Source organism: Pipistrellus hanaki, assembly GCF_964339955.1.
Source record: "Pipistrellus hanaki genome assembly, chromosome: 5".
Classification (NCBI taxonomy): domain Eukaryota; kingdom Metazoa; phylum Chordata; class Mammalia; order Chiroptera; family Vespertilionidae; genus Pipistrellus; species Pipistrellus hanaki.
The window spans coordinates 2,411,718-2,437,463 of record NC_140507.1 but is presented as its reverse complement, the minus strand read 5'-3'; the positions used below and the strand labels follow the sequence as shown (position 1 = coordinate 2,437,463).

At 48.7% G+C, this 25,746-nt stretch overlaps 3 protein-coding genes across 6 annotated transcripts in view; 2 read left to right on the top strand and 1 right to left on the bottom strand.

The window, feature by feature from the left end:
• The first annotated feature begins 94 nt into the window (after positions 1–94).
• Positions 95–7,118, top strand: AIMP2 (aminoacyl tRNA synthetase complex interacting multifunctional protein 2). 2 transcript variants are annotated; one of them, XM_084886205.1, is made up of 4 exons: positions 95–362; positions 3,592–3,798; positions 5,187–5,418; positions 6,612–7,118. In XM_084886205.1, exons 1-4 carry the CDS (start codon positions 228–230, stop codon positions 6,998–7,000), a joined length of 963 nt encoding a protein of 320 aa, XP_084742331.1. In that variant the 5' UTR covers positions 95–227; the 3' UTR covers positions 7,001–7,118. The 2 variants fall into 2 exon arrangements, with proteins under 2 accessions (XP_084742331.1, XP_084742332.1); XM_084886206.1 differs by lacking the exon at positions 95–362 and adding an exon at positions 429–1,000.
• A 143-nt stretch (positions 7,119–7,261) lies between these two features.
• Positions 7,262–25,746, bottom strand: part of EIF2AK1 (eukaryotic translation initiation factor 2 alpha kinase 1) — a 35,162-nt gene continuing 16,677 nt past the window's right edge. For 2 of the 3 annotated variants that reach the window (XM_084886179.1, XM_084886178.1), the window contains exons 4-15: positions 25,496–25,533; positions 24,506–24,605; positions 23,917–23,997; positions 23,099–23,198; positions 21,980–22,034; positions 21,356–21,683; positions 19,412–19,523; positions 16,970–17,070; positions 12,105–12,216; positions 11,860–11,939; positions 10,259–10,492; positions 7,262–7,958 (exon numbers count right to left, since the gene is read on the bottom strand). In XM_084886179.1, coding sequence (XP_084742305.1) covers positions 7,827–7,958; positions 10,259–10,492; positions 11,860–11,939; positions 12,105–12,216; positions 16,970–17,070; positions 19,412–19,523; positions 21,356–21,683; positions 21,980–22,034; positions 23,099–23,198; positions 23,917–23,997; positions 24,506–24,605; positions 25,496–25,533 — 1,473 coding nt within the window. In that variant the 3' untranslated portion in view covers positions 7,262–7,826. The remainder of the gene's footprint in view (positions 7,959–10,258; positions 10,493–11,859; positions 11,940–12,104; positions 12,217–16,969; positions 17,071–19,411; positions 19,524–21,355; positions 21,684–21,979; positions 22,035–23,098; positions 23,199–23,916; positions 23,998–24,505; positions 24,606–25,495; positions 25,534–25,746) is intronic. The other variant, XM_084886180.1, reaches the window with a different exon arrangement.
• Positions 12,224–16,961, top strand: ANKRD61 (ankyrin repeat domain 61). The gene is made up of 3 exons (XM_084886242.1): positions 12,224–13,493; positions 14,332–14,429; positions 15,335–16,961. Exons 1-3 carry the CDS (start codon positions 13,278–13,280, stop codon positions 16,278–16,280), a joined length of 1,260 nt encoding a protein of 419 aa, XP_084742368.1. The 5' UTR covers positions 12,224–13,277; the 3' UTR covers positions 16,281–16,961.

Below are 25,746 nucleotides of genomic sequence, written 5' to 3'. Positions count from 1 at the left end.
GGAGGCGGAAACAGGTGCTTCCATCTCCTTCTCGCTGATTGGTGGTATAAAAAAATCGGGATCGTGACGTCAGAGAGCCCGAGCCAATCAGAGCACACGAACTGTGAGTTTCTTCTGAAGGCCCGAATCCGGAGCAGAAGGGAGGTGGCCGCGGTACGTGGTAGTCTCTGACGGCTTCTTGGCGGCCGTGTCCCCCACCCGCCGCCGTCCCTCCTGTGCTCCCCACGATGCCGATGTACCGGGTAAAGCCCTATCACGAGGGTGGCTCATCTCTCAGCGTAGAGCTCCCCACCTGCATGTACCGGCTCCCCAACGTGCACCGCGGGACCGGCTGCCCGGCGCAGAATGCGAGCCACGTGCAGGTAGGCGCCCCCCCTCCCCCCCGTTCAGTAGTGCGCAGGCGCCAAGGCCTCCGGACCGCTCACTGCGCAGGCGCCGTGGCCTAGCCAGCTGAGATGCGCGAGTAGGGCCCGGGGTCCCTCCAGGCCCTCGTCGTGTATCAATTTTCTTTTTTTCCCTTGTAGCTACTTAAACCTGACTCACAGAAAAGTGAGTAGCACATAAATGGCCATTTTACGAATAACTAGTGTCACCCAGGTTAACACACGTTGTCAGTGCCTAGTCTTAAATTACCCCAAAGCGAAAGGGCCCGACTTCCGTGATCATGTCCTGCTTCCCTGTCCTGCTGCGCCGCCTAAGGATGCATCCCTAAGCCACGTGAACGGAAGCATGCTGTTTGGTGGCTTGTGTCCGGCTGCTGCTTCTAGACATGATTTCAGGACTCGCTTTGTTATGTGAAATGAAGTCGTCTTCCTCTGCGGTTCTGCTGTCCCAACGCGTTCACTGCTACCCCCACGGTTTGCCCCATCCCACTGCTCACGGATGTCGGGCCCTCTGTAAGCTGCTTCATTTTGCAGTGAATGTTTTTGTACAGGAGCAGGCATAGAGTATTTTACTAGGCATGGAATTGCTGACCCTGAAGTCAGGTCTGCCTTCAAGGGTAAGTACTAGGTATTGTAAATTGCTTTGCAGAGTGGTTGCACTGATGTCGGCTCTCACCAGCCACGTATAAATTTCCTGGTGCTGGCATCCTCCCCAAAGCTTATGACTTTAGGAGTCCCCTTTCTTTACTAGATGATGGCAGTGTGGATAGACAGATATTAGAAACCCAGCATTCGGAGAGCAACTGGAAGAATAAACTGCTTCCAAATACGTATAAACCAAGTGGGTAAACGCATAGGCCAAGGCATAGTCTAGTCCACATGTGTCAAACACAAGGCCCGCGGGCCAAATCCAGCCCGCCAGGCCTTGCAATGTGGCCCGCACCGCGCTGTCATCACTGCACTCCGCTGTCAGTTTATGACATTGTCAGTTTATGACTGTTCAGTAAACCATTCGGCCCGCGATTTAGGCAGGATTTTAGATTTTGGCCCCTTCTCAGATTGAGTTCGACACCCCTAGTCTAGTCTGAGCAAGAAAAACAACAGCCCAACATTAAAAGGGATGATAAGCAGATTTGAGCATTTCCTTATGCCTCAGATCAAGGGGTGAGATCTAGCTATGCTGGGGCCCTTTTATTATTAATACTATTAATATTCATGCACCTTGAAAGGAACTGTTGTTGGCTGTGAGGCTGCGGTGGAACAACCAGTCCCTATGACATATGCTGACTACCAAAGTGCGCATGCGAGCAGAACACGGCGGGCGGGCATTGGCCGTGGTGGGATAGTGGAGCGGGTGAGTGGGGGTGGGTCTCAGCCCATCCTCCTCACCCCTGCCCAACCCCTCCTGGCGCAGCCCCCTGTCCTGTGTGCCGGCAGCCCTACTCCTCCACTGCCGCTCCCACGCACTGACAGGCGCTGAGCAATTGTGCCTGGCTCCAGCAGCAGGTGCGAGAGGCAGCTGCTGGCCCCAGTCGCCCCTCGGGAGCAGGGGGAGGTGGAGAACACCTCGGGCGATCGGGGCCAAAAGCCACTGCTCATACCTGCTGACGGCGTCGAGTGATTGAGGCCAGCACCAGGCATCAGCAGCAGGTGCAAGTTCCCCATGGGGCTGTGGGGTGCAGGAGCAAAGAATTTTCAGTAGCCACCAGAGGCTCCCCCCAATGAAGGCTACCGGTGCCCCACCTTGGTCTGGCACCCCCACTCACCTGCTCCACTATCCCACCACGGCCAATGCCCGCCGTGTTCCGCTCACATGCGCGCTCTGGTGGTCAGCACATGTCATAGGGACCGGTTGTTCCACTGTTCAGTCTATTTACAGTACCTTATTATCGAAGTGGCATATGGAACTGTTTATTGTTCTTTGTTCTGCCTTATATTTTTTGCTGTTTGATCTTAAACAAGAACATCAAGCAAGAGAGGAATGTATCAGACCGAGGGACCAGGGTGAGGACAGTCCAGAGGCCACTGGAGGCATGGTGTGTTTTAGGAATCCCGTGGACTGTCCGGCTAGAGACAGAGCAGGGGAGAATTATGTGAAAGGAGGCAGCCAGAGGACAAATCATACAAACTACTCAGCAAGCCAGGGTGAGGGCTTTGCTTTTTAGCTTAGGGGGTTAACACGGGGGAGGAGGTGACAGGATCCGCCTCTGTTCTCAGCACTCCAGCGGCCATCTTCCAGGTGACCAATGGAAGTAGACCAGATGAAAAAAATGGTGTCTTGGACTTGGGCAGAATCGATCCGTGTGAGAGGGCAGTGTTCCGAGTGACTAACATGTTCCCAAGAATTAAACTTAGCAGCACTCAGATGTGAGCAAGTACCCCTGAATTGTATCATGAATGCATCTTTCTAATAACTCATTGTCAGTGCCATGTTCCTGACTTCTCTCTCATTATGAGCATTTAGCTCATGTTTTATTTTCTCAACACAAAGTGAACGGTCTCCTGTGAGAGCTCAGGAATCTGGAGATAGTGCAGTGTGGCTATACTGGGAGGTTTCTTGATATTACTTTGTAAGTTCAATCTAGATTGACTTGAGATTTATCATAAACATGATGGGTAACTTACTGTATACCAGTCACTCTACCAGGCAAGAAAGATGCAAAGGTTTGGTGAGTGGAGAACGTTTAAGTGTCCATAGTTATACGTGCCGGCAGTGAAAAGTTCTTGTTGACTCTACAGTGAGAGTGCCGGTATGCCCTGAGAGTGAACATTTGGGGAGTTGACCATCTGACCTCGGACAGACTTACTGTTTTTAACCTCCTATGTGTGTACCCTTTTCCCTTCTATTTGTATTAATTGAGTTACATTTTCACTGTCCCCCCTTTTTCTATTTGTTTAAGCAAAGTGTTTTGATATGAATAAAGAACAATTAGTATTTGTTTTCTATCCTTCTCTCTTCTTAGCCTAAATTACCTGAAATTAGCCATACAAAGGGGCTTTCAGTCATGTTCTTTATTTTAAAGCATTTGTGGATCTACTTGCAGGACCTATCAGATAATGGAAGAAATGAGATAATGCTAGTTTGTTTTATTGTTTTTTTAAACCCTGGGCGATTTGATGAATTTGTGGAACTAAGTAGAAGACAAGTGATCAAATTAAGCAGACTGCTGTGAGAGAGGAAATGACATTCTGGTGTTGATTTGCTTAGGGCGGGTCTGACCCATCTCTTCAGGCTCTGGAGTCCCGGCAAGATAACATTTTAAAGCGTCTGTACGAGTTGAAAGCCGCTGTGGATGGGCTCTCCAAGATGATTCAGACGCCAGATGCGGACTTGGACGTGACCAACATAATCCGAGCCCAGGAGCCCGCCGCCCTGTCGGCCAATGCGTTGGACTTAAACTCAGTCCTCGGGAAGGTGAGCTCACTTAAAACCAGAGCGGCCGCTGCCGGGTGTGAGTGCTGGTTTCCAGAGGGGGACAGAGCCGTCCTTTTCTCCCCTGTGACTGTGCCGTGCATGGAGTAGGGCATGAGCTCTAGTGAAGCCAGAGCACATTCTAAAGCTGCTGCTGGCCTCAGACCCACTGCTGGAGAGGGGGGCGTCCGGCACGGCGTCTCCCCACTTCTGGCAGCATTGAGCAGCCTGAGCGCTGGAGAGACAGACCTAAATCGCTCCCTCAGTCAACCCCTGGGCTCTGGCTGCACAGAAACCCCACTCATCTCACCAAGAGCCAGTCACAGTGCCAGATTGCAAGTGTATTTTGCAGCACCTCCTGCATTATAGTTTGTGTGCAGAGCCCCAGTGATGCCGGCAGGCCCCGGAGCCAGTGCAATGGATGAGTCAGCGGGGCGGCTCAGACACGGGGAAGGCTCCAGAGCATGTGCTGCTTGAGCTGAATGTGTCCGCCCCAGAAGGCAGTGTTCAGACAGCTGCAAAGCAGTCGTCAGTGAAGGGCTCGGTCAGGAGTGCAAGACCAGAGGCCAGATTGGCTCCAAGAGACTCTACAGCACAGCCAAACACAACATGACACAGAGATGGAAACGAGATGCTGTTAGGTGGTCAGGTGTTAGGAAGATTTGGTAAACAGAATGTAGTCATACCTCCGTATCCGTGGGGGGCTGGTTGCAGGATCCCCCTGAGATCCTAAACCGTATATGCTCAAGTCCCTTCCATGACATGACAGTACAGTGCATTTAATCTGCAGATCCCAACCGTGGATCAAAAGTTTTTCCGCCCTGGCTGGTGTGGATCAATAGAGCGCTGGCCCACGCACCAAAAAGTTCAGAGTTTGATTGCCGGTCAAGGGCACGTTCGATCCCCAATCCTGGTCAGGATCCACATCGATGTTAGCCTCCCCTCCACCCCCCTTCGTTCCCTCCCTAAAACCAATGGGAAAATATCCTCAGGAAAGGATTAACAGCAAAAGAAATAGTTTTCATTCCCTCTTTGGTTGAATCTGCAGGTGTGAAACCCATAGATATGAAAGGCCGATTGTAATTGCATGTGATTTTTTTTTTTTTTTTTACTTAGGGACAAATGGAAGTTCATTCCTAACTTGTTTTACTAATTTGACAGTAAAAGTCAACTTTTTGTCAGGAGCCAGCAGTGCGGGGGCTAGGGATTGGCATCAGCTCAGAGCCCAGCTCCCCTTCCCTGGGCTGAGTGACCTTGGGTAAGTCACCTCTCCCCCAGGACTCCTCATCAGCGGTGAGGTAGGACAATGGTAGCACCTCCTCCATGGGCATTAGGTGTAAGAACAGCACCTGGTACGAGCACTCAGACTGCTGTGTGGGTTTTCTCCCCAGGATTACGGGGCCCTCAAAGACATCGTGATCAATGCAAACCCTGCCTCGCCGCCCCTCTCCCTGCTGGTGCTGCACCAGCTGCTCTGCAACCAGTACAAGGTCCTGTCCACCGTGCACACGCACTCAGCAGTCAAGAACGTGCCAGAACACCTCCTCAGGTGCTTTGGCGAGCAGACCAAAAGCCAGCCCCGTCATGAATACCAGCTGGGCTTTACTCTCATTTGGAAGAATGGTAAGTAGAGGGGACTGGCTTCACCTCCTACCTATGTACTGAAATGTACCTCATTTATGATAATCTATAAGAAAAGCATACCGGTAATAGGCTAATTAGACCGGTGTCCTTCTGGATGAAGCCGGGGCTGAGAGGGAAGCCCGGGTCCCAGGTGCCTGGCGGTGGCCGGAGGCAGGCAGGCCTACTCGTGCACCAATTTCATGCACCAGGCCTCTGGTGATCTTGTCTGCCCAGCCTGGGTAGGGGAACAGCAGCTGTCATGGCCGTCTGGCCCTCACATTCCAGAGCCTATCCTTACAGGGACACTGATGTCGCCTTTCCGGCTGGCCATGCAGGATGGCAGGGGATCATTTGCTCACTACCCGTGACCTTTATACAGAGGAAGGGAGGCAGTGCCATTCGCCAGGGACGCCTTAAGTCTCACCTGGCCGAGGGGACTCCTGGTTTCGTCCCCATCCTGCAGAGCCAGACACGGGTTGGAGTAGATGGTCGAGATTCCTTGTAGCTTGAAATCTGTCAGGATCAAGTGATTAATTTCCTAACATATAGCCTGCACTCGCTATTTTTATATTTTTTATTTTTTAATTTTTAATATATTTTATTGATTTTGTACAGAGGAAGGGAGAGAGATATAGAAACATCGATGAGAGAGAGTCATCGATCAGCTGCCTCTTGCACACCCCCTACTAGGGATATGCCTGCAACCAAGGTACATGCCCTTGACCGGAATCGAACCCGGGACCTTTCAGTCCCCAAGCCGACGCTCTATCCATTGAGCCAAACCGGTTTCGGCTATTTTTATTTTTTAATATTTTTTGATTTTTTTTTTTTTTTTTTTTTTTTTTTTACAGAGAGGGATAGAGAGTTAAAAACATCGACGAGAGGGAAACGTCGATCAGCTGCCTCCTGCAAACCCCCTACTGGGGATGTGCCCATAACCAAGGTACATGCCTTTGACCGGAATTGAACCCAGGACCCTTCAGTCCGCAGGCCGACGCTCTACCCACTGAGCCAAACCGGTTAGGGCTGCACTCTTTAAACATAGTTCAAACTTTAACATCACACCTAAAAATGTGATTTTTCCCTTGAAAGTACCTTTCCTTGCCACCAGTGCAGGGGGAGTGGCTCCCCGCCCTGCGTGTACGAGTACTTCTCCGGTGCTGCGCCCTGACAGCGCGGTGTTTTCCTTTCAGTGCCCAAGACTCAGATGAAGTTCAGTGTCCAGAGGATGTGCCCCATCGAAGGAGAAGGGAACATTGCACGTTTCTTGTTCTCTCTGTTCGGCCAGAAGCATAACGCAGTGAATTCAACCCTCATCGATCGCTGGGTGGATGTAGCCATTTTTCAGTTCCAAGAAGGCAGCAGCAAAGAAAGGGCCGCCGTGTTCGGCTCCATGAACTCCGCACTCGGGAAGAGCCCCTGGCTGGTGGGGAACGAGCTCACCGTGGCGGACGTGGTGCTGTGGTCTGCGCTGCGGCAGGCGGGGGGCGGCAGCGGGCCCGTGCCGGCCAACGTGCAGAAGTGGATGCGGGCCTGCGAGAACCTGGCCCCCTTCAGCGCTGCCCTCCAGCTCCTGAAGTGATTCGGGAACTGATTGTGAAGGGATTTGGTTCTAAGAATGGTGGTGTTGGTAAAGGGCCTCATGTTAAAATGGGTCTTTAGGCCAATGCGGAGTACCAATAAAAGCACCCCGTAACTGTGGGTCTGTTATTTAACATGCAGCGGTGTCACACACAACACGCCACACTGCCGCCAGGCCCAGGCACCTCCGTGCAGAGATGAGCAGGTCACGTGCACTTGGAGGAATGCGGAGTCAGGTGCGAGAACAAGGCAGGCAGAATCAGGAACACTGGCGTCCGAGCTGCTTTGAGATATTTCGGGCACGAAGTACAGAGCTCTGAAAGGGCATGGTGATGCCACGCTGAAGGTGGTGAGAACAGAAATAGGCCGGGTGACATACACTGCCAAGCTTTCTCCTGGGGGCAGCAAAGGCTGAGCCTGGCGTGAGCTGGGATGTCCTGGTAGTTAGCTGGCAGCGTGTGAGAGGGTAAAAATAAAATGCCAGCTGTCAAAACCACCAGCCCAGATCATGCACAGACTGGATCTGGGTGGTGGTTGGGTGCAGAACACACTGATTTCTGCAGAAGCTTCTAGAGGAGGACAGGCAGCGTTCCAAAAAAAAAAACAAAAAACTGATGATGATGTCTAAACTTTTCGTCTGAGAATAGACACTAACACTAAGAAATGCAGGAAAAGGGGCTTGTGGGACCAGGAGGGGAAAGATCACAAAGGGTGTAGTTTAGAACAGTCAAGTCCATCTATACCCAATAAGAGACCAAAGCTATATATTCCAGTTGGCTTTAGCTCACAGAGTTGAAGTTCATTTTTGTTTCTAGAGACTAAAGAAGCTACACAGAAACACCCCCATCTTTCATGTCATCCTTGACCCCTTTGTCCTGAGAGAGGAGGCGTAACTGCTTCTTTAGTTCTTCTATTTCTTTTTCTTGCTCTACTATCTTCATCTGCAGGGTGAGATTAACCTGAAATGGAAATGTTGAAGCTCCATTAAAATGGCTTCTTTCCCTTTAAACACAAGCAGGCCTCACTTTGCACAGTCCAAGAACGCATGGATCCAGTCATCAGTTTAGTGAAATTAGGCCAGTAACCCAGCAACGTGGTTCAAATGTCAAGTTACCACGAGTTTTATCCACAAAACACTAACCTATGGACGTCCTGATCCAGACAGTCACTTCCCTTCAGAGTCATTCAGCGCACCCGTTAGCCCTCACACAGGCCTGTGTGCAGCCAGGCTGCCTCCCTCTCCCAGGGAGACCCAAGTGGCATTGTTTTAAAAAATGGACAACGGAGGGGACTGGCCAAGGACACAGGCCAATGAGAAGTGGTAGCGCTGGGAGTGGGAATCAGTCAACCCGAAGCACTCAGGGGACAGCCGCCCTCCGCCACAGGTGGTGCCAGCACGGAACAAGGAAAGGGACGTGGCACCAGTGGAGGGAAGTGAAGGCGCTGCCCCGGAGAGTGACACCAGCAAAGCCCACCTTCTGTGAACTCGAGAAGGCGCTTCACATCAAAAGTGCCCAAGGCCAGGTGCTGGGAGCTGAGCCAAGCACAGCCAGGAGCAGGGCAGCGTGCCGCCCTGAGTTACAGGGAGGGAGGCGGGCATTGCTCAAACTCCTCTTGAAACATGAATTCTCAATTATACTGCACTAAATATTCATTTCACAGGTGGTGGTGGTTTTTCATTTCCATAAGGGAGTTTCAATGCTTTGATTACACATTCTTAAAGTCACGGAATAATCCTAACTTCCCCCTGGATTATTACGACGCCTCTGCATGGTCTGAGCTCTGCCTGGCCACTCTGACACTCATACTCCACTGTGCAAAGTGAGGACTGCCGCACAGACATGTAATGTGTGCAGGTATGTAGAGGTTATTTGATAAAAAAAAAAAAAAGTTCCATAAGACAGGAGAAATCTTTACCATAAACACATACTCTAAAACAGTGTTTCCCAACCTTCTCTCATGATGAGAATCACCTGGTGGAGTTGTTAAAACACAGATTCCTGAATCCCAACTAAGAAGTGCTAAACTAGAATTTTTGAGAACATATAGGTAAAATTGCATACCTAACTTAGTGCTCTGTATATAAAATCTGTCTTAGAGCACTAGTTAAGTATACAATTTTACCTATATGTTCCCAAAAATTCTAGTTTAGCACTTCTTAGTTGGGATTCAGGAATCTGTGTTTTAACAACTCTACCAGGTGATTCTCATCATGAGAGAAGGTTGGGAAACACTGCTCTAAAAGCTACCTTAAGTGGGAGTTAGAAAAAAAAAAAACCCATCGGGCATTTAATAACCATATTGCCATTTTCAAAATTGCAGAAAAGCATTCCACCTGTTTATCACTCAAGCTAGTACGACCCCGTTTTACTTGAAAATCAATAAGCCTTGAGTGGGAGATAAATCAACAAAACAGGTGCTGTAAGAGGTTCCCAATTAGTGGGCACCAGAATCACTCGGAGGGCCTGTGGACGCACAGATGGCAGCCCCTCCCCGGCTCCCGCCCCTACCCCTGAAGGAGGTGCGGGGGACGGCCCCTCGGGCCTGAGAAGTCCCCTCAGGGGCCTAAGGCTGCTGGTCCGGAGTCGAACACAACCACCGCTCTCCGCAGTGCCGCTCGGACACTGTGTGTAAGGCGGGTTCTGCCTCAGTAGCTCTGGGCGGACTGAGACCCTGTGTTTCTAATGAGCCCGCATAACGCTGCTGCTGCTGCAGGTCCGAGAACCAGGCTGTGAGGAGCCACGCACTCTAGGATCTGTGAACAGGTTTGAATCAAGCTCAGCTCTCAGCAAGTTCCTCAAGGAACAGGATGGGTGAGTCACGTTGCAGAGGGGAGGCTGGCCCTCTGCGGGTCAGGGGTCAGGCAGGAGGGAGGGAGGGGCTGCCCAGGACAACGCTGGCACAGGACAGAGCGCCAGACTCGCACGTGACTGCTGAGGATCTCAGGCTGGCTCAGGCAGCCCTTCACCCTGGAGAATGACTGCTGTCATTTTACCCTTCACTGTGTCCCTTTTTACCGGCAGGCATGTTGTAATTCTTTAGGGAAGTTACACACCAGAGCTGGAAAGGAGAACTAGTACCTTTCGGCTTGGCGAGATGAGACTGGGCAAACAGTGTGCACCTGGCAGCTCGGAGGATGGGCTCAAACACTGTTCCCATGGACCTCACTGTAAGTCTATTGTTCTTCATGACACGGGACTCCATTTAAACCAATCCTAAGCTCCATATTCGCCCCGGCACGAACAAACCCTATACATACACTTCCGGGATTCTGGAAGAGGTCGCTCTGCAGCAGCTGCACGGCCGACGGCCTCTGGGCTGCGTCCTTCCGGGTCAGCTCCTGGACGCACCGGGCCTGGACGGGGCACCTCTGGCGGAGGGACTCGGGCATCTGGCCGGTTCTCAGGCCCGTCAGCACCTGCGCTCGCTCCATTTCTGTCCCAAACGGCTGGAAGAGCTCCAACAGGATCACACCCAGGCTGTACATGTCCGACTGCAAGAGGGGGAGGGCCGCGGAGTGTGAGCTGCGCGGTGAGCTCACAGCTCCGTCAGCAGCGTCCCCTCCAACAGGAGGGCGTTCACAGGAAGGATGGCTCACAGGCTCTAAAGACTGCTCCTCTCTCCTGGCAATTACCTGCCAGCCAGCTCTCCTGCGAGGTGGCAAGTCCTGTCACAAAGCCCCTCCCTTTAACACCAAAAAGGGGCTCATGGGACAAAGGACTGACGGCCAGGGGAGGCCAAGGTGGTAGCGCTGGGAGTCTGTACCATCCACCTGACTCCACCCACCCCCGGGGCCAGCCGGACACAGATGTGAGCTCCATCGTGCTGGGGCCACGTGTCTCCGGGCCTCGCCAGCCTCACCTGCTTCCCGTACAGCAGGAGGTCCTGGCAGAGCTTAGCACACGCAGACTCGGTGCTGCTTCTCCGGAAAGTAAGTGTCTTAGGAAGGCCCTGACCACAGGCTTTCTGAAACGACGGTGGTTCTTTCCTGGCAGCTCTTTCCCAACAGGTGCCTGAGCTGCAGGTTCACTCCCCGCCCTGGGGGCAGAGACCGCGGGGCCAGAGGCAACCAACTGCTAGTCTCTCTCACGCCCATGTTTTTCTCTCTCTCCATTCCTCCCTTCTACTCTCTCTAAAAATCAATGGGGAAAATATCCTTTGGAGAGGATTAGCAAAACAAAACAAAAAAAAAGTTCAATACTTCATTAAGAGGAACAGCCTGCATTAGGTTTCACGGTGAGAGGAGGAGTTCCTTCGGGAACAGTGTGGGTTAAAGGGACACGCTGGCCTGGAGCGCTGTTTAGCACTTATTTGAGCTTGGAGACAAGAATGGAAGGCTGAGCCGAAGCTGGTTTGCCTCAGTGGTAGAGCGTCGGTCTGCGGACTGAAAGGTCCCAGGTTCGATTCCAGTCAAGGGAATGTACATTTGGTTGCGGGCACATCCCTGGTAGGGGGTGTGCAAGAGGCAGCTGGTCGATTTTTCTCTCATCGACGTTTCTAGCTCTCTATCTCTCTCCTTTCCTCTCTGTAAAAAATCAATAAAAACATTAAAATAAAGAATGGAAGGCTGAAAAGCAGCCTCTGAATTCTCACCTTCTGGGATGCATGTGACACTGTAGGGGAAGCTCATTTCAGACACTATTCGCTATGCCCATGGATTTAGAAACCGTAAAGAAGCCTACAAAATGAAGTCAGGCTCAGCTGCAGAGTGAAGTTCCCTGTTCGGTCCACTGGGCGCGTGGATTAACTACAGAGCTTCTCTCCCAGCACGCCTTCCCTGGAGCCTCCACTGCACTCACTGTGCTCTGTTCTCACCACTGCCAGGAAGGCCGGCAAAGGGGAAGCAGCAGGAAACACTACCTGGGCATCGTACTCAGATCCTTCCAGCTGCTCGGGAGACGCGTACAGACAGGTGCCCACTCTGGAAGTGTGTGTCGGTCCTGTAATGGGAAAAGCTACACATTACATACTGCAGAGTCAGCACGTGCAGGAACATGACGCTGGTACAATCACACGCTCTTTCCCTCACTTTGCTATGAGATCTCCATCGTTCTCTTTCAAGAGTGACACCTTACTGTTTTAACGGACAAAATGCCAACACGTACGCTTCCCATCCCCGCCGGCCCAGTGTGGGCTCTGGATGATGTCGGTGCACGCCAGGCCGAAGTCCCCGATTTTCACTTGCTGATCAGGGCCATGAAGAAAAATATTTCTGGGCTAGAAACAAACACAACAAGTGAGTTCCTTTGCACTCTAAAAACAAATAGTAAAAATGTCTGGATGTTAAGGAGTTTTCAACTCAGGAGCAAGCAGCCCCTCAAGAATTAAAAAGCAGAGCAGTGGTTCTCAAACTCAGCCACACGTCAGAGGCAACGGGAGCTTTTTTAAAAAACTGCACCTGGCTGGTGTTGCTCAGCAGCTGAACATCGACCCAGGAGCCAAGGGGTCATCGGTTCGATTCCCAGTCAGGGCACATGCCCAGGTTGCGGGCTTGATCTCCAGGAGGGGTATGCAGGAGGCAGCCAATCAATGACGTTTCTCTCTCATCGATGTTTCTGTCTCTCTTCTTTCCTCTCTAAAAAGCAATTTAAAAATATATTTTTTAATAAAAACGAAAAGGACTGTCCTCTCCAACAAGTCCAACACTGCAGTTGTTCTTAATGAAAAAAAAACTTTAAGAGAATGTTTTAAGCTCCCACATAATTCTGTTAGCCAGGATCGGGGACAACTGAGTCACACTGTCAAGGTACACACTTCGCTCTAGTTAAGCAACCATATGGACCCGAAACACCCCAGTGGAACTAGCCCTGTGCCAGTGAACCACTGCACCTGTACTGGGGGCGGGGAGAATTCCACCACAATCTAAACATTTAGGTTAAAAGGTGGGTTTTCTTATTTTAAATGCAGTCATTCTAATTATTTTTATTTTAATGTATAATTGTGTTTTAGCTTTGTTAGTTTTTTGGGGTTTTTTTAATCTACAGCTAAATGGAAAGAGAAAATAGAATCTTACATGTGAGACGATAACTTGGGTCTGTTTTTGTGATCAAGTAGAAAGTCCTAAAACCTGCGCTTGTATGTGAAATCATGTGAGAGAGGAACAAAGTCTGAGAAAGTTTGGCTCTGATACAAAAATGAGCCGTGTGCATGGATACGGTTCTCCACAATTCTAGAACAGTTCTAGAACTGGCCCGAAGGAATCATAAGGCCTCGGGAACTGAACAATTCCGTAGCAAGTTTCCCCTGACCTCTGAGGTCCTCACGCTCAAGCGTTTCTCATGGGAAACATAGTCAAGAGAGGCAGCCGGGAGCTGGCCACTGATGGGGCCACGTCCCCACAGGGGGGCCCCCGCGAAGCGCTCCACGCCCGGCTCTACGAGGCCATCATGACAGAGGACTGCGCGGCCATCCAGGCCCTGCTGCGCAGCCACCCCGTCAACCAGCCCCTGACGGTCCTGGCCAATTCCACCAGCTGCGGGCTGCTGCTGACGCAGGTACCCCTCTCCACGTCCCTTCCCGAGGACAGATTCCTGATGCTCTGCAAGGGCCCACCGAGTCCTGCGAACTCATTAAACCTCCTGGCTGTCCCCACCGGCAGCCGGCACGGCCCTCCGGTTAGCACTCTGCGGAGGGGAAGGCGAGCTCCTTCGGTTGGAGGGACAGTAGCATCGCCTCTCAAACATACCATGGTCGCTGGGTCCGTGTGATGGAATCATTTTCCCTTTTACATACAACTTTGCATTTTCTAAATGATTACACAATAATCACCACCGTTATAATCGATTTCCTTTTTGAAAAGTGACCCTTCTTTACCCCGCCCTCTTATCTCACAGCCATGCTGTAAAGCCACCACCTACACATATGTTTTTAAGAGCAGCATAAACAGCTCTGCTAATCACAGACAGAGAGTTTGCTGCTTATCTCTGGGGCCCTGGGAGTGTAGTTTTTACTACTGATGCTATGGCAAAACCTTAAAAAACAAAACCCACTTGTCGATCCCCTGCAGGTTAGTTTGAGGGCGAAGTGGCTTAACAGCAATTGCCATTGATTTTGCACCATGAGCTCCTCACCACAATCAGCTTCCAAAGCTCACAGTGAGTGATTTCGTTGGCTTGGTAACTTTGCCTTTAGCACACAGAGTTTATAACAGTCATAGAGTTCCTTGGCTTTGGGTCACTGCAAACCGGCCAGAGAGAAGGAAATGCCAGCACGTCCCAGAGAAGCACAGCGCTGAGATACATGAGCCGCGGGCTCGCTCTGGGGTGGCCAGCTAGCCCGTGTCCTCTGACCACACAGGACACCTGTAACGGCCTTGGGTTTTTCCCGCTGAAGCAGACGCAGTCCATCATCCCCATCCACCTGGCCGCCGAGCACCGCAAGGCCCAGAGTCTGCACTGTCTGCTGGAGCACGGTGCTAACCCGGAAGTAAGGTGAGTAGCTCGGCAGTGGCCATTTCTAAAGGAGGAGGCACGTGACCTCGAGGTCCGCTTTCCCAGTCATGTCTGGGCTCACCCTCTGCAGGAGTTGCGGACTAGAAAGGATGTTTGGAACAAACCAATTTCTTTACTAATTAGAGGAGATACTCTGAGAAAGTGGGGAGAAATGCAAGAACACAAGTCAGCCAGCCCATTTAAAGCACCCTGAGTCTTAAGTGCTCAGCAATCGTGTTCCTCATAACCCATCCCTCTACTTTTCCCTGAACTCTCAGGATCGCCAAAACACAGGGTTTGGAGGCAATCCTGAGAGTCCAGGGAAAAGTAGACGAAGGCCCGGCTGTCAAACATGCATCCCCCGGGTGGAAGCAGGGAAAGAGATGGATGGGCCTCACTAAGCAGAGTGGCTGTGGGGCTCCAGATTCAACCCTGTCAGCTATTCCAGCGGTCAGCAACCAGTGGTGCGTGGACCGCGGGTGGTCTGTGAGGTCCGAAAGGCTGGCGACCGCTGACCTAATGCACCCACATACGGTGGGAGCATGAGGCTCAGGGGCAGATGCAGAGCCAATCACACACAAGTCCCCAGAACTCAGCTCCCCACTGAGGAGCTGCGGGAGCAAGGAACTGAGACTCAGCCCTGCAGAGGCCCCGCCCGGGCGGGAGTAACGGAGCACCACAAGCTGCCGGGGAGGCGGGGCCCCGGGCACTGATGCAAAGCACCCATCCCCCAAAGCGCTGTGAGATCCTGACAAACTAACAGCAGTGCAGATTTCCAGACACTTCTTTGTAACTGACTGAGGGCAGGGATCACTTTAAGTAAATGTCTCTTTCCTTAGCGCTAACCCGTGCAGAGCCACCTCCACTGTGTGTTCAGTGTAACCAGCGCTCACTGCCTCTTCCAGGGACACGCGAGGCCTCACCACGCTCCACCTGATGCTGCTGCACTGGCCCATCACCTCCACCGTGCAGACCAAGCCGGGGAACAGGATCCAGCGGCTGCTGGCGGACATCCAGAACAACGCCGTGACCTGCCTCCGCATCCTGTGCGAGCACGGCGCTCAGGTGAACGCGCGGGTGAACAACAGCCACAAGCACTCGGCGCTGCACCTGGCCATCCGGTACGGCACCTACCCGGTGCTGTCCATCCTGGCCCAGAACGGCGCCCAGGTGAACGCCGTCAACGAGTCCAACATGACGCCCCTGCACATGGCGGCGGACATCCTCAACAAGGAGATGATGGAGACGCTCATCGCCTGCGGGGCCAACGTCAACTACGCGGTCCCGGCCACGGGGAGCACGGCGCTGAAGCTGGCGGTGTGCGCGGCGTCCGGCAAGGCGGGCCGCGTGCTGGCGGCGGGCCTGGGCTGCATCCGCCTGCTGCTGGCGCGCGGGGCCGAGGTCAACGTGAGGGACCACAAGGGCCAGACGGCCCTCCACGAGGCGTGCTTCGCGGGCAGAGAGACCGTCATCGACCTCCTGCTCGAATTTGAAGCCGACATCAACACGCTCACCAAGAACGGCGAGTCCCCCCTGCACATGTACCTCCAGCGCAGCTCCAACATCAGGGACACGGCGCTCCTCGCCAAGCTGCTCTCCCGCTCCTACCCCCTGCGGCTGACCAACAGCCAGGGAACTCTGCCCGCGGGGCTCATGCTGTCCGAGTTCAGCCTCCTGCGGGAATCCCTCATCAAGCTGTCCCAGAAGCCCTTCTCCCTCGAGGACATCTGTAAGCGAAGCGTCAGGAATATCTACGGGGAGAGGCACAAGCAGCGCCTGAAGCGCCTGCTCCCGGAGAAAGTCTGGAGCTCTGTGTACGCGCGCTGCGACCTGGCTGGCCTCTTGAAATAAGACCTGTGTCACGTGCCACGGGGTCCAGAACGCCAGTCGCGGTTCTGGCCAGACAGGTGCCCGGCAAATAGCCCATCGCCGCCTCCATCCCAAACACACAGACCACTGGTTCTTAAGCTTCTTCAGAAAATAAAATGATTTGCATATTACCTCTTTGTTCCTAGATATTCTTTTAAATGCATTTTCCATGTTTTGAATGTTGCCGAAAAGGTAAGCAACCTAATTTAAAACTCTCAGCCAAAGAAGTGAACGTATTTCCTGTCTTTCTTGCTAGTGTTTTGTGGATAAATGTTGGAATGGTAACTATGGATTTTGAAAACAGCAGAATGGAATTTCCTATGTTAAATTTCCTTTAAGATAAATCATCATAAAAACAGATTTTTACCTCTGAATGGATGAATATTTCTGTCAGCATGAAATACACTTAGTATCACCAATTACAGCAGTACTCAGAACACACTTACTACCGGAAAAACAGTGAGAATATTCAAATGCCCAAAGTTTTCTGCTTTTACATTCAATCAAGTTTTTATGTTCTGGACCTAAAAAATGACGATTTACATGAAATTAATGGCACCCTTCTGGATAAATGAATAAATGAGCGAGAGTATGCAGTCCCCTTAATTCAATGAATCCACACCAAGTCAGCCCTGATAAGAGGTTTTCAAGATTCCATCTTTGCCACTTACCTTCAGGTCTCTGTGCACGACCCCCATGCTGTGGATGTAAAACACACCTTCCACCAATTCCTGAAAAATTTTTGTTGCAACACTGGCCATCACATAAGGACCTGAAGTTAAAAAAAAAAAGTTTTATTTCTCTAATTTTTTTTTTACTCATTAATATCTAAATGTCAATTGTCTAAACACATTAACATCTGACACCTTCAGATTTTCAACAAAGTCAATGCTCCAAAGAATGGTTCCTAGAGGGCTCCTCAGCCAAGATGCCATCGAAAACTAGCGCCTACCTCAACCGTCTGTCCCCAGAAAGAGACCTCCCAGCTCACTCAGAGCCCCCGTGGCAATCACCCAGCAAGCAGTTCCCAGGCACCAGGCGGCCACACTAAATCACGTGGGAGTCCCCTTCACCCTATGAATCTGGTGTCCTGGCCCACTGGGTCTGCAGGTCCTATTACACAGAATAAAGTAAGAGAGTAAATTCTGTTCACTGCAAGGGGTGAGCTTCGTCATCCGGATTTAGAATGCACATTTTGAAAATGGCAGACAAATGAAGTATATGGAGAAAAGGTAAATGACTGAATAATTCATCTTTAATATGATGACAGAGCAAATGAATTTAGAGGGTGGAGAGATTTGTAAGACTAAAAATAAAATAAAAAATTGATAAGAAAAAAAAAAATCCTGACGTTTCCAGCCAAGAAGTTTAATAATATAATGGAAACTTACTAGTTCTTCTGTATTCAAGTCATTTTAAATCCTCAACCTATTGCTGACCTTCAAGTACAAGAACACTTGCCCTGACCGGTTTGGCTCAGTGGATGGAGCATTGGCCTGCAGAGTGAAGGGTCCTGGGTTCGATTCCAGTGAAGGGCATGTAGGTACCTTGGTTTTGGGCACATCCCCAGTGGGGGGTGTGCAGGAGGCAGCTGATTGATGTTTCTCTCTTATTGATGTTTCTAGCTCTCTATCCCTCTCCCTTCCTCTCTGTAAAAAATCAATAATATGTGTATATATATATATATATATATATATATATATATATTAAAAAAAAAAAAAACAGCCGGGACCGGTTTGGCTCAATGGATAGAGCGTCGGCTTGGGGACTGAAGGGTCCCGGGTTCGATTCCGGTCAAGGGCATGTACCTTGGTTGCGGGCATATCCCCGGTAGGGGGTGTGCAAGAGGCAGCTGATTGATGACTCTCTCATCAATGTTTCTAACTCTCTATCTCTCTCCCTTCCTCTCTATATAAAATCAATAAAATATATTTAAAAAAATAATAAAAATAAAAAATAAAAAAATAAAAAAAAACAAGAACACAGTGGGCCCCTTTCTCCACCCCAAATGAGCCTGCTTTGCTATCAACAGCTCACACCTACTCCACCCCCTCCTTTATGCTTCCTAGCACACAATTTCGGGATCTGTGTGTGTGTGAAAGCAATGGTTCCACTAGACAAGAGTGAGGAAACTTTTTTCTGCCAAGGGCCATGTGGATATTTATAACATCATTCAAGGGCCATACAAAATTATCTACTTAAAAATTAGCCTGCTATCCCGGCCAGTGTGGCTCAATAGTTACGCATCGGCCCATGCACCAGGAGGTCACCGGTTCAATTCCAGGTCAGGGCACATGCCCGGGTTTCAGGCTTGATCCCCAGCAGGGGGCGTGCAAGAAACAGCCCATCAATGATACTCTCTCATCAATGATTTTCTATCTCTCTCCCATTCTCCCTTCCTCTCTGAAATAAAAAAAAATATATATATATATTAAAAATATATGTATTAATCTGACTCCCTGGCTGGTATGGCTCAGTTGGCTCGAGTGTCATACCATACACCAAAGGTCGAGGGTTACATTGCCGGTCAGAGCATGCACCTTTGGTTGCAGGTTCAATCCCCAGTCAGGGTGTGTATAGGAGGCAACCAATTGATGTTTCTCTCTCATATTCGTCTTCCTTCTCTCCCTCTCCCTTCCTCTCTCTACAATCAATAAAGACATATCATTGGGTAAGGAGATATATATACACACAAATATTTCTATAATACAGCATTTCTAGGGAATATACAGCTGCAGGAGAGGGAGATCTGGAGCTTGAGAGAGACAAACTTGATCACATGCCTTCCTAAAATGGTTTCTTTCACAGTTTCTTTTTGTAAGAATACCACATTTTCAGGTTAAAAAAATAAGAACAAGTATTTAAATTTTTTCCTTAAATTTTTAAAAAATATTTTCCACCCTAAATCAGTTTCCTAAATTCTAGCACATTACTGCTTAAATATCAATCAGAGAAAATTAATTTCCAATTACTATTTGTTTTCAAAAAATGCTTAAATAGCATAATTGTTGTTTTGGTTTAAAACAGATTTTTTTCCATCTAAAGGCCTGGCAGCAGGAGGCAGCGGGCCCTCCTGTCTTTACTCCGCAGCCCCGCACCTGCACGGTACTCACAGGCAGACTCATCCACACACTCCCGGCTCCGCCTGTTCCTCTCCACGATCCAGTCCCACAGGGAGAGCTCACACAGCTGCATCTGGATGTGCAGCATCAGGTGGTATTGCATCTAGGGGGCGACACAGCACTGGTCCCATCTCTGAACCACTTACATTAGTCATTTAGCCAACAAATACTCACTGGCCTGCTCTAGGCCAAGCACTGGCTGAGTGATGAAGATAAAGGTGACACACAGGCCTGCACAAGATGCCCAAGGTCTGATGAAGGAGACGGAGAAGGAAAGCAATACTTAAAACTGTGTGTCACATTCCAAGAGGGCAGGGGTAGGCCTGCTAGGGTTAGGCAGGTGTCAAACGGGAGAAGCTCTTGAATGTGACACTGAGGCACTGACACTGTTTGGTCTGCTCACTGCATGAACAGTTTTGAAAGCTAAAATCCTGTCCTATAAAATAAAAGGCTAATATGCAAATTGTACCCTCAGGAGTTCAAAAGACCGGGAGTTCAACAACTTGCTATGATGTGCGCTGACCACTAGGGGGCGAAGGAAGGCTCCAGCCATCCAGCTGCTGGAAGCTGTGGAAGGCCTTGGCGATAGCTGGCAGCCCTACCTGCGCTTGAACTTCTTGCACTGGGCCCCTCTAGACAAGTAGAAAAGGATGGCTATCTGCCATCTGTTACTCTGTGTATAGCGCCAGTGCACACAGTGTGGTTAGCTTCACATTGTGCATAACTAATAACCTGTCCAAGGAAAAAGTAAGCAAAAATTTAGCTCACTGTAGCCCACTGATTTAGGCATCAGGAAAATTTTCCAAATTTACACAGAGAAATAAAGTTCCTCTGAATAAAATTTCCTCAAACCCAACTCCTTTGTATTCAGGTTTATGTTCAAAGTTTCATGTTTCATAAAAACTCACTTGCACACGCCTCGTGTTCCCGGACAATGAGAGTTAATTCTGCGTGTACACATAGTTTTGGAATCTAATATGACCAGTTTTGTGCAGGCCCTCTTCATCTTCAAGCTTTTAACACTAACACTGGGCACGGAGCAAGCACGGTGGCGCCTCACCGGCGCATCAGTGTGATCCTCAGCAAGCGTCGCCTGGAACATGACCTGTATCCTACTGGACTCTCGTAAAGCCATGCTCCAATGGAGAAAATCCGTCTGCATAAATATAGACTTATAACCCAGTGTTAACGTACAACAGAAACAGACCGTGTACCGTGCTTCCCACGCCGGGGTACATATATGACACTGTCTAGAGCAGTGATTCTCAACCTTCCTGGTGCCGCGACCCTTAAATACAGTTCCTCATGTCGTGGTGACCCCCAACCATAACATTACTTTCGTTGCTACTTCATAACTGTAATTTTGCTACTGTTAATGAATCGTAATGTAAATATGTTTTCCAATGGTCTTAGGCGACCCTGCTAGTAGTTCTCAACCTATGGGTCGTGACAGCATCAGGTGGTATTGCATCTAGGGGGCAACACAACACTGGTCCCATGTAGAAAACCTGTATAAATATTTATTTATAACCCAGTGTGACCCACAGGTTGAGAACCACTAGCAGGGTCGCCTAATATCTTCAGAAAACACAGATATTTACATTATGATTCATAACAGTAGCAAAATTACAGTTATGAAGTAGCAACGCAAGTAATGTTATGGCTGGGGGTCACCACCACATGAGGAGCTGTTTAAAGGATCGCAGCATTAGGAAGGGTGAGAACCACTGGAAGGAAGGGATGACCCCGACTTCCAAAAAGGGCACGTTAACTAAGGGGAGGCGTGAAGTTCAAACACATGGGGAACATGGACAGAGAGACTGAACACAGGACAGAAGGGCTGGAGCAGAGAGGGAGGAAGCCAGCTGGGGAGAGGGGCGGCCATGTCTAATCGCAGTCCACGGTACGATTATTACCAGTAAACGTGAAATCTACCTCTGTCTGTCCCACCATGTCGAAGTTTTCTTCAGACGAGTCCTCAGTGGAGGTGAAGTTTTCCTCTAAGTCTGAATGAAGCCGAAGGGGCAGCTGGCTCTCAGCCGTCGATCGGGAGGACAGCTCAGCCCCGCCGTTTTCCTGGAGCTCAGCGGGTAACCCCAACCCCCCGGCCTCTCTGGTGACCAGGCTGGGGGTATAGTTCACCAGTTTGTTATTCTGGTTTGCAGTGCCAGGCCCACCTAAGAGCTTTTCTTCTTCTGAGGTGAGCTCGGCGAAGATAATGGACGAGCTGTTACTTTCATCAGTTTTAACATCAGACTGATTACTGGAGGGGGAAAAACAGAAAAGATAATAATCCATCATCAATGTAAAAAAAGATCAAGAGTAACTCGACTGTTCCTCCAGGTCTACGTAATGCTCACTGGTAAAGCCCTGGGGGAGAAGGGCATCAAATCTACCTAGCAACTGCATTTATTTAAAATACTGACAGGAAATATTTAACATTTCATAAAGAAAATAAGCAAACACAAAGTGTGAAACACTCCTGAGCTCCTGACGGCCGCAGACAGGGCAGCCGCTGCAGGAGGCAGGGTCTGACCGAGAGGCTCACAGGGCGCACACCTGTCGTCCTGGGCAGAGATCACTCTCAGCGACGGCAGCGGGACAGGAATCCTCTCTGCGGAACAAACACAGAACAAACCTTCAAGCAGCCCGTTTCCTAATTCAGTCACAGGCATAGCAGAAATACACACACAATGCCAAGTGAAACCACCTATCTAAAAACGTCATGACAGTCCTGGCCAGTCTCGCTCAGTGGACAGAGCATTGGCCATGGACTAAAGGGTCCTGGGTTCGATTCCAGTCAAGGGCAGGTATCGAGGTCGCAGGTTTGATTCCCAGCCCCCAGTTGGGGCTCGTGTGGAAGGCAACCAACCAATGTGTCTCTCTCACATTGATGTTTCTCTCTGTCTCTCCCCCTCCCTTGCACTTCTAAAAATCAATGGAAAAAATACCCTCGGGTGAGAATTAACAAAAAAATAAAATAAAAATGCCATGATCTTCTGGCAAAGTGCAATACAAGCTTATTCAAACGACTGGCACATGTAAAGAACCATAAAACAGCTGTTCCTCCACACAAGGCTCAGCACGCTCTCTGAGCAGGGCCTGGTGATGAACAGGTCAGGTTTCTCGGGCCCCGAGACTCTGCTGCAGCTACTCAACTCCACTACTGTGGACAAAAGCAGCCACAGACAATACTCATATGTGAGCCTGTGTTTAATAAACTGCATTTATTGTCACTGAAGAGGTATTTCATATAATTTCCACTAAATATTCTTCTTTTCATGCCTTTTAATATTTTTTAAAATGTAAAAAACATATGCTGAAACCGGTTTGACTCAGTGGATAGAGCATCTGTCTGAGGACTGAAAGATCCCAGGTTCGATTCCAGTCAAGGGCATGTACATTGGTTGTGGGCACGTCCCCAGTAGGGGGTGTGCAGGAGGCAGCTGGTCGATATTTCTCTCTCATTGATGTTTCTGATTCTCTATCCCTCTCTCTTCCTCTCTTTAAAAAAATCAATAAAATATATTTAAAAAAAAAAAAAAAAAAAAAAGACAGTATCCTTGTAGGAATACTGTGTGCAAAAAAAAAAAAAAAGAAAAAAGAAAAAAAAATTTTAAAAACATAAAAGAATTAGCTTCGCCCACCTTCAACTCTGTCTCACCTGACACTGCTTACCTGGCGCCTGGGCCACGTGAACATGCTCGATCCACGCAGTGTGATAGCCCACAATGTTGGGGTGCTGAAGACCCGCCAGCACCTTCACTTCCCGCAGCACCTGAAGGAGAAGCAGCATTAAAACTGAGCTTTCACTGGCAATTTGTTAGACGCTCATGGTATCAAAATGCTACCACTTCTTCCAGAGCAAACAGAAAAAGCCCTCTGTACAAGCAGTCCAAACGATGTTAAAGCAACAGGAATATCTTTATGAGAGACCAAAGCAGTTGTTATAGCCACTAAACTTACATATATGTGGCACTTTATGCTTTGCGTGTTCATTTACCCTCATTCTCCTATAGGGAAGTCCAGTTCACAAGGTAAATAAAACCTGCCGTCAAGGGCGGAAGATAGACGTGACCTGGAGGACCAGGTAATGTGCCCAGGACCACACAGCATGGCAGGGAAAAGACTGGGACCTGGACTGAGCTCATAGTTTTTATTTAATAGCAACTTGTATTGTATATGAATAATTTAATTTAAAAATTACTGTCCCCAGCAATGATCCTGAAATGTGGCCAACACGAAATGCCTGTAAAAAACTAAGTCAAATAAATTTAGTTCTGATGTTTATGTTACTGTAGCCCATTCTTAGTAAACTGACAAGCCATACCACCTAGTATTTGTCAAATACTCGCGCTCTCTTTCTGTCTCTCTTTCTCTCTTTCTCTCTCTCTCTCTCTCTCTCTCTCTCACACACACACACACATACACACACACACACCTCTTTCAAAAAAATACTCAATTATTCAAAATAAATACATTTTTTAAAATCTTACCTTCATGCAATCTGTCTTAGTTGCACCCTTAATCAGGATTTTCTTAATCGCATAATACTGACCATCTAATTTATTCCTGACCTAAAAAGTAGAGAAAAAGACAAAGTATATTGTGCCATTAAATTTCAACCCAATAAAGAAAGTTCTTTCGCCTGAACTCAGACCATCCAAACGAGCCAAAGAGATAAAACTAAGGAACAGACCCCTGAGCTCTTTGCCATGGTGCTCAGCTAGACAACAGGCTTTCAAATGCAATGAGGGGCCAACTCCCAGAAGCCCCTGGGGCGGAAGACTGGCAGCTTTGGCCAAAGGGCTCCGTGAAACCCAAAAACAGCAGCACAAGTCTTCTCAGAAATACATTTTATGGAAAAGGCAGCTACAGGTCAAAAACTCACTAACCAGAATCACCAACCACCAATGTGGTTAGGAAAAAGGGAAAACCTGCCCACTTCCCCATAAAGGACAAACCTTGGTGAAAAGTAAATGGACACAATTTCTAGGAATTTTCTTTGCGTACTTTCAATACTGAAAACAACTGCTCACAATACATTTATTTAAGGAGTAGGTAAAAAAGACATGGGAAACCCACCTTGTACACTCTGCCATATCCACCTTTCCCCAGGATGGAAACCTCTTCAAACTCATTTAGGTAACGTGATGTCTGTGCTTCAAAGGCTACTTCCCTGGCTCTGAAAGTGAAAACAGCCAGTATGAAAGCAGGAGCACATCAGGATGTTCCCGGCAGTTCATGTCCGTTTCACTACTAGCCTTCATCACTAAATTGTGGTGATTTGAAAAGGATGAGCTAAAATGAAAATTTTCAGAGCGGCCAGTGTGGCTCAATGGCTGAATGTCAACCTCTGAACCAAGAGGTCACAACTGGATTCCTGGTCAGAGCACATGCCCGGGGCTCCATCAGGAGACAGCTGACTGATGATGCTCTCTCATCACTGATGTTTCTACCTCTTTCTCCCTCTCGCTTCCTCTCTGATATCAGTAAAAATATTTTTAAATGAAATTCTTCATTCTCTATGAAGAAAACAGTTGCTAAGCAAATTGACAGGTTGATATGATAGCAAGAGGATCACTAATCTAATTTTAAGTATTTTACCAGTAATAAGTACTTAATGATTAACTAACAAGCAAAAGATTAGTGGAGTTCAGTAATAAAGTCACTTAAATTCCCAGACAAGTTACAGATTTTATATTAACACTTCCTAAAAACAGGCAAAATTCAATGGTTTTCCCTGACAGAGACCAGATATCAGTGCCCTGCATTAGGGTTGGGGCTTATGGAATCCACAGTGAATGAGAGTGGGGGATTAAAAATGAAGAAAAACATTTTAAAGCAAAAAAAAACCAAAAATTTTTTTTATTATTATTTAAAGGAGGGAAATGAGAATTAAAGCAAATCTTGAAGCAGTAATTAATTGCCAAGAATAAAGTTTTTAATTTGCATAAACTATACTAACTATAGTATTTTAAAACTCAAAACTCATTTCTAATTAATTCAGGATTAATTCTTAATCCTGACTAGATAGTTAGTATTTAAATAATCACAAAAGCATTTGATACAGACCTGATCTTTGGAATATGAGAACTATCCTCACAAGGATCCTAAAATAAAATAAAAAAATTATTTTTAAAAGCATTTTGAAATTTTTATGGAAAAAGGAATCTATAAAAATTCAATGTCATATATAATAGTCTCAAATGCTTACACAAAATTAAAAAACTAGAGTCATGGTGCACAAAATTCGTGCATGGGGGGGAGGAGGGGTCCCTCGGCCCAGCCTGCACCCTCTCCAATCTGGGACCCCTCAGGGGATG

Excerpts from the sequence above, each read along its gene's own strand:
- ANKRD61 (XM_084886242.1), top strand. The coding sequence starts at position 13,278 with ATGGGAAACATAGTCAAGAGAGGCAGCCGGGAGCTGGCCACTGATGGG. Across the intron at positions 13,494-14,331 it reads GCGGGCTGCTGCTGACGCAG|CAGACGCAGTCCATCATCCC; the intron begins GTACCCCTCTCC and ends TTCCCGCTGAAG. Across the intron at positions 14,430-15,334 it reads GGTGCTAACCCGGAAGTAAG|GGACACGCGAGGCCTCACCA; the intron begins GTGAGTAGCTCG and ends TGCCTCTTCCAG.
- AIMP2 (XM_084886205.1), top strand. The coding sequence starts at position 228 with ATGCCGATGTACCGGGTAAAGCCCTATCACGAGGGTGGCTCATCTCTC. Across the intron at positions 363-3,591 it reads AGAATGCGAGCCACGTGCAG|GGCGGGTCTGACCCATCTCT; the intron begins GTAGGCGCCCCC and ends TGATTTGCTTAG. Across the intron at positions 5,419-6,611 it reads TACTCTCATTTGGAAGAATG|TGCCCAAGACTCAGATGAAG; the intron begins GTAAGTAGAGGG and ends TTTTCCTTTCAG.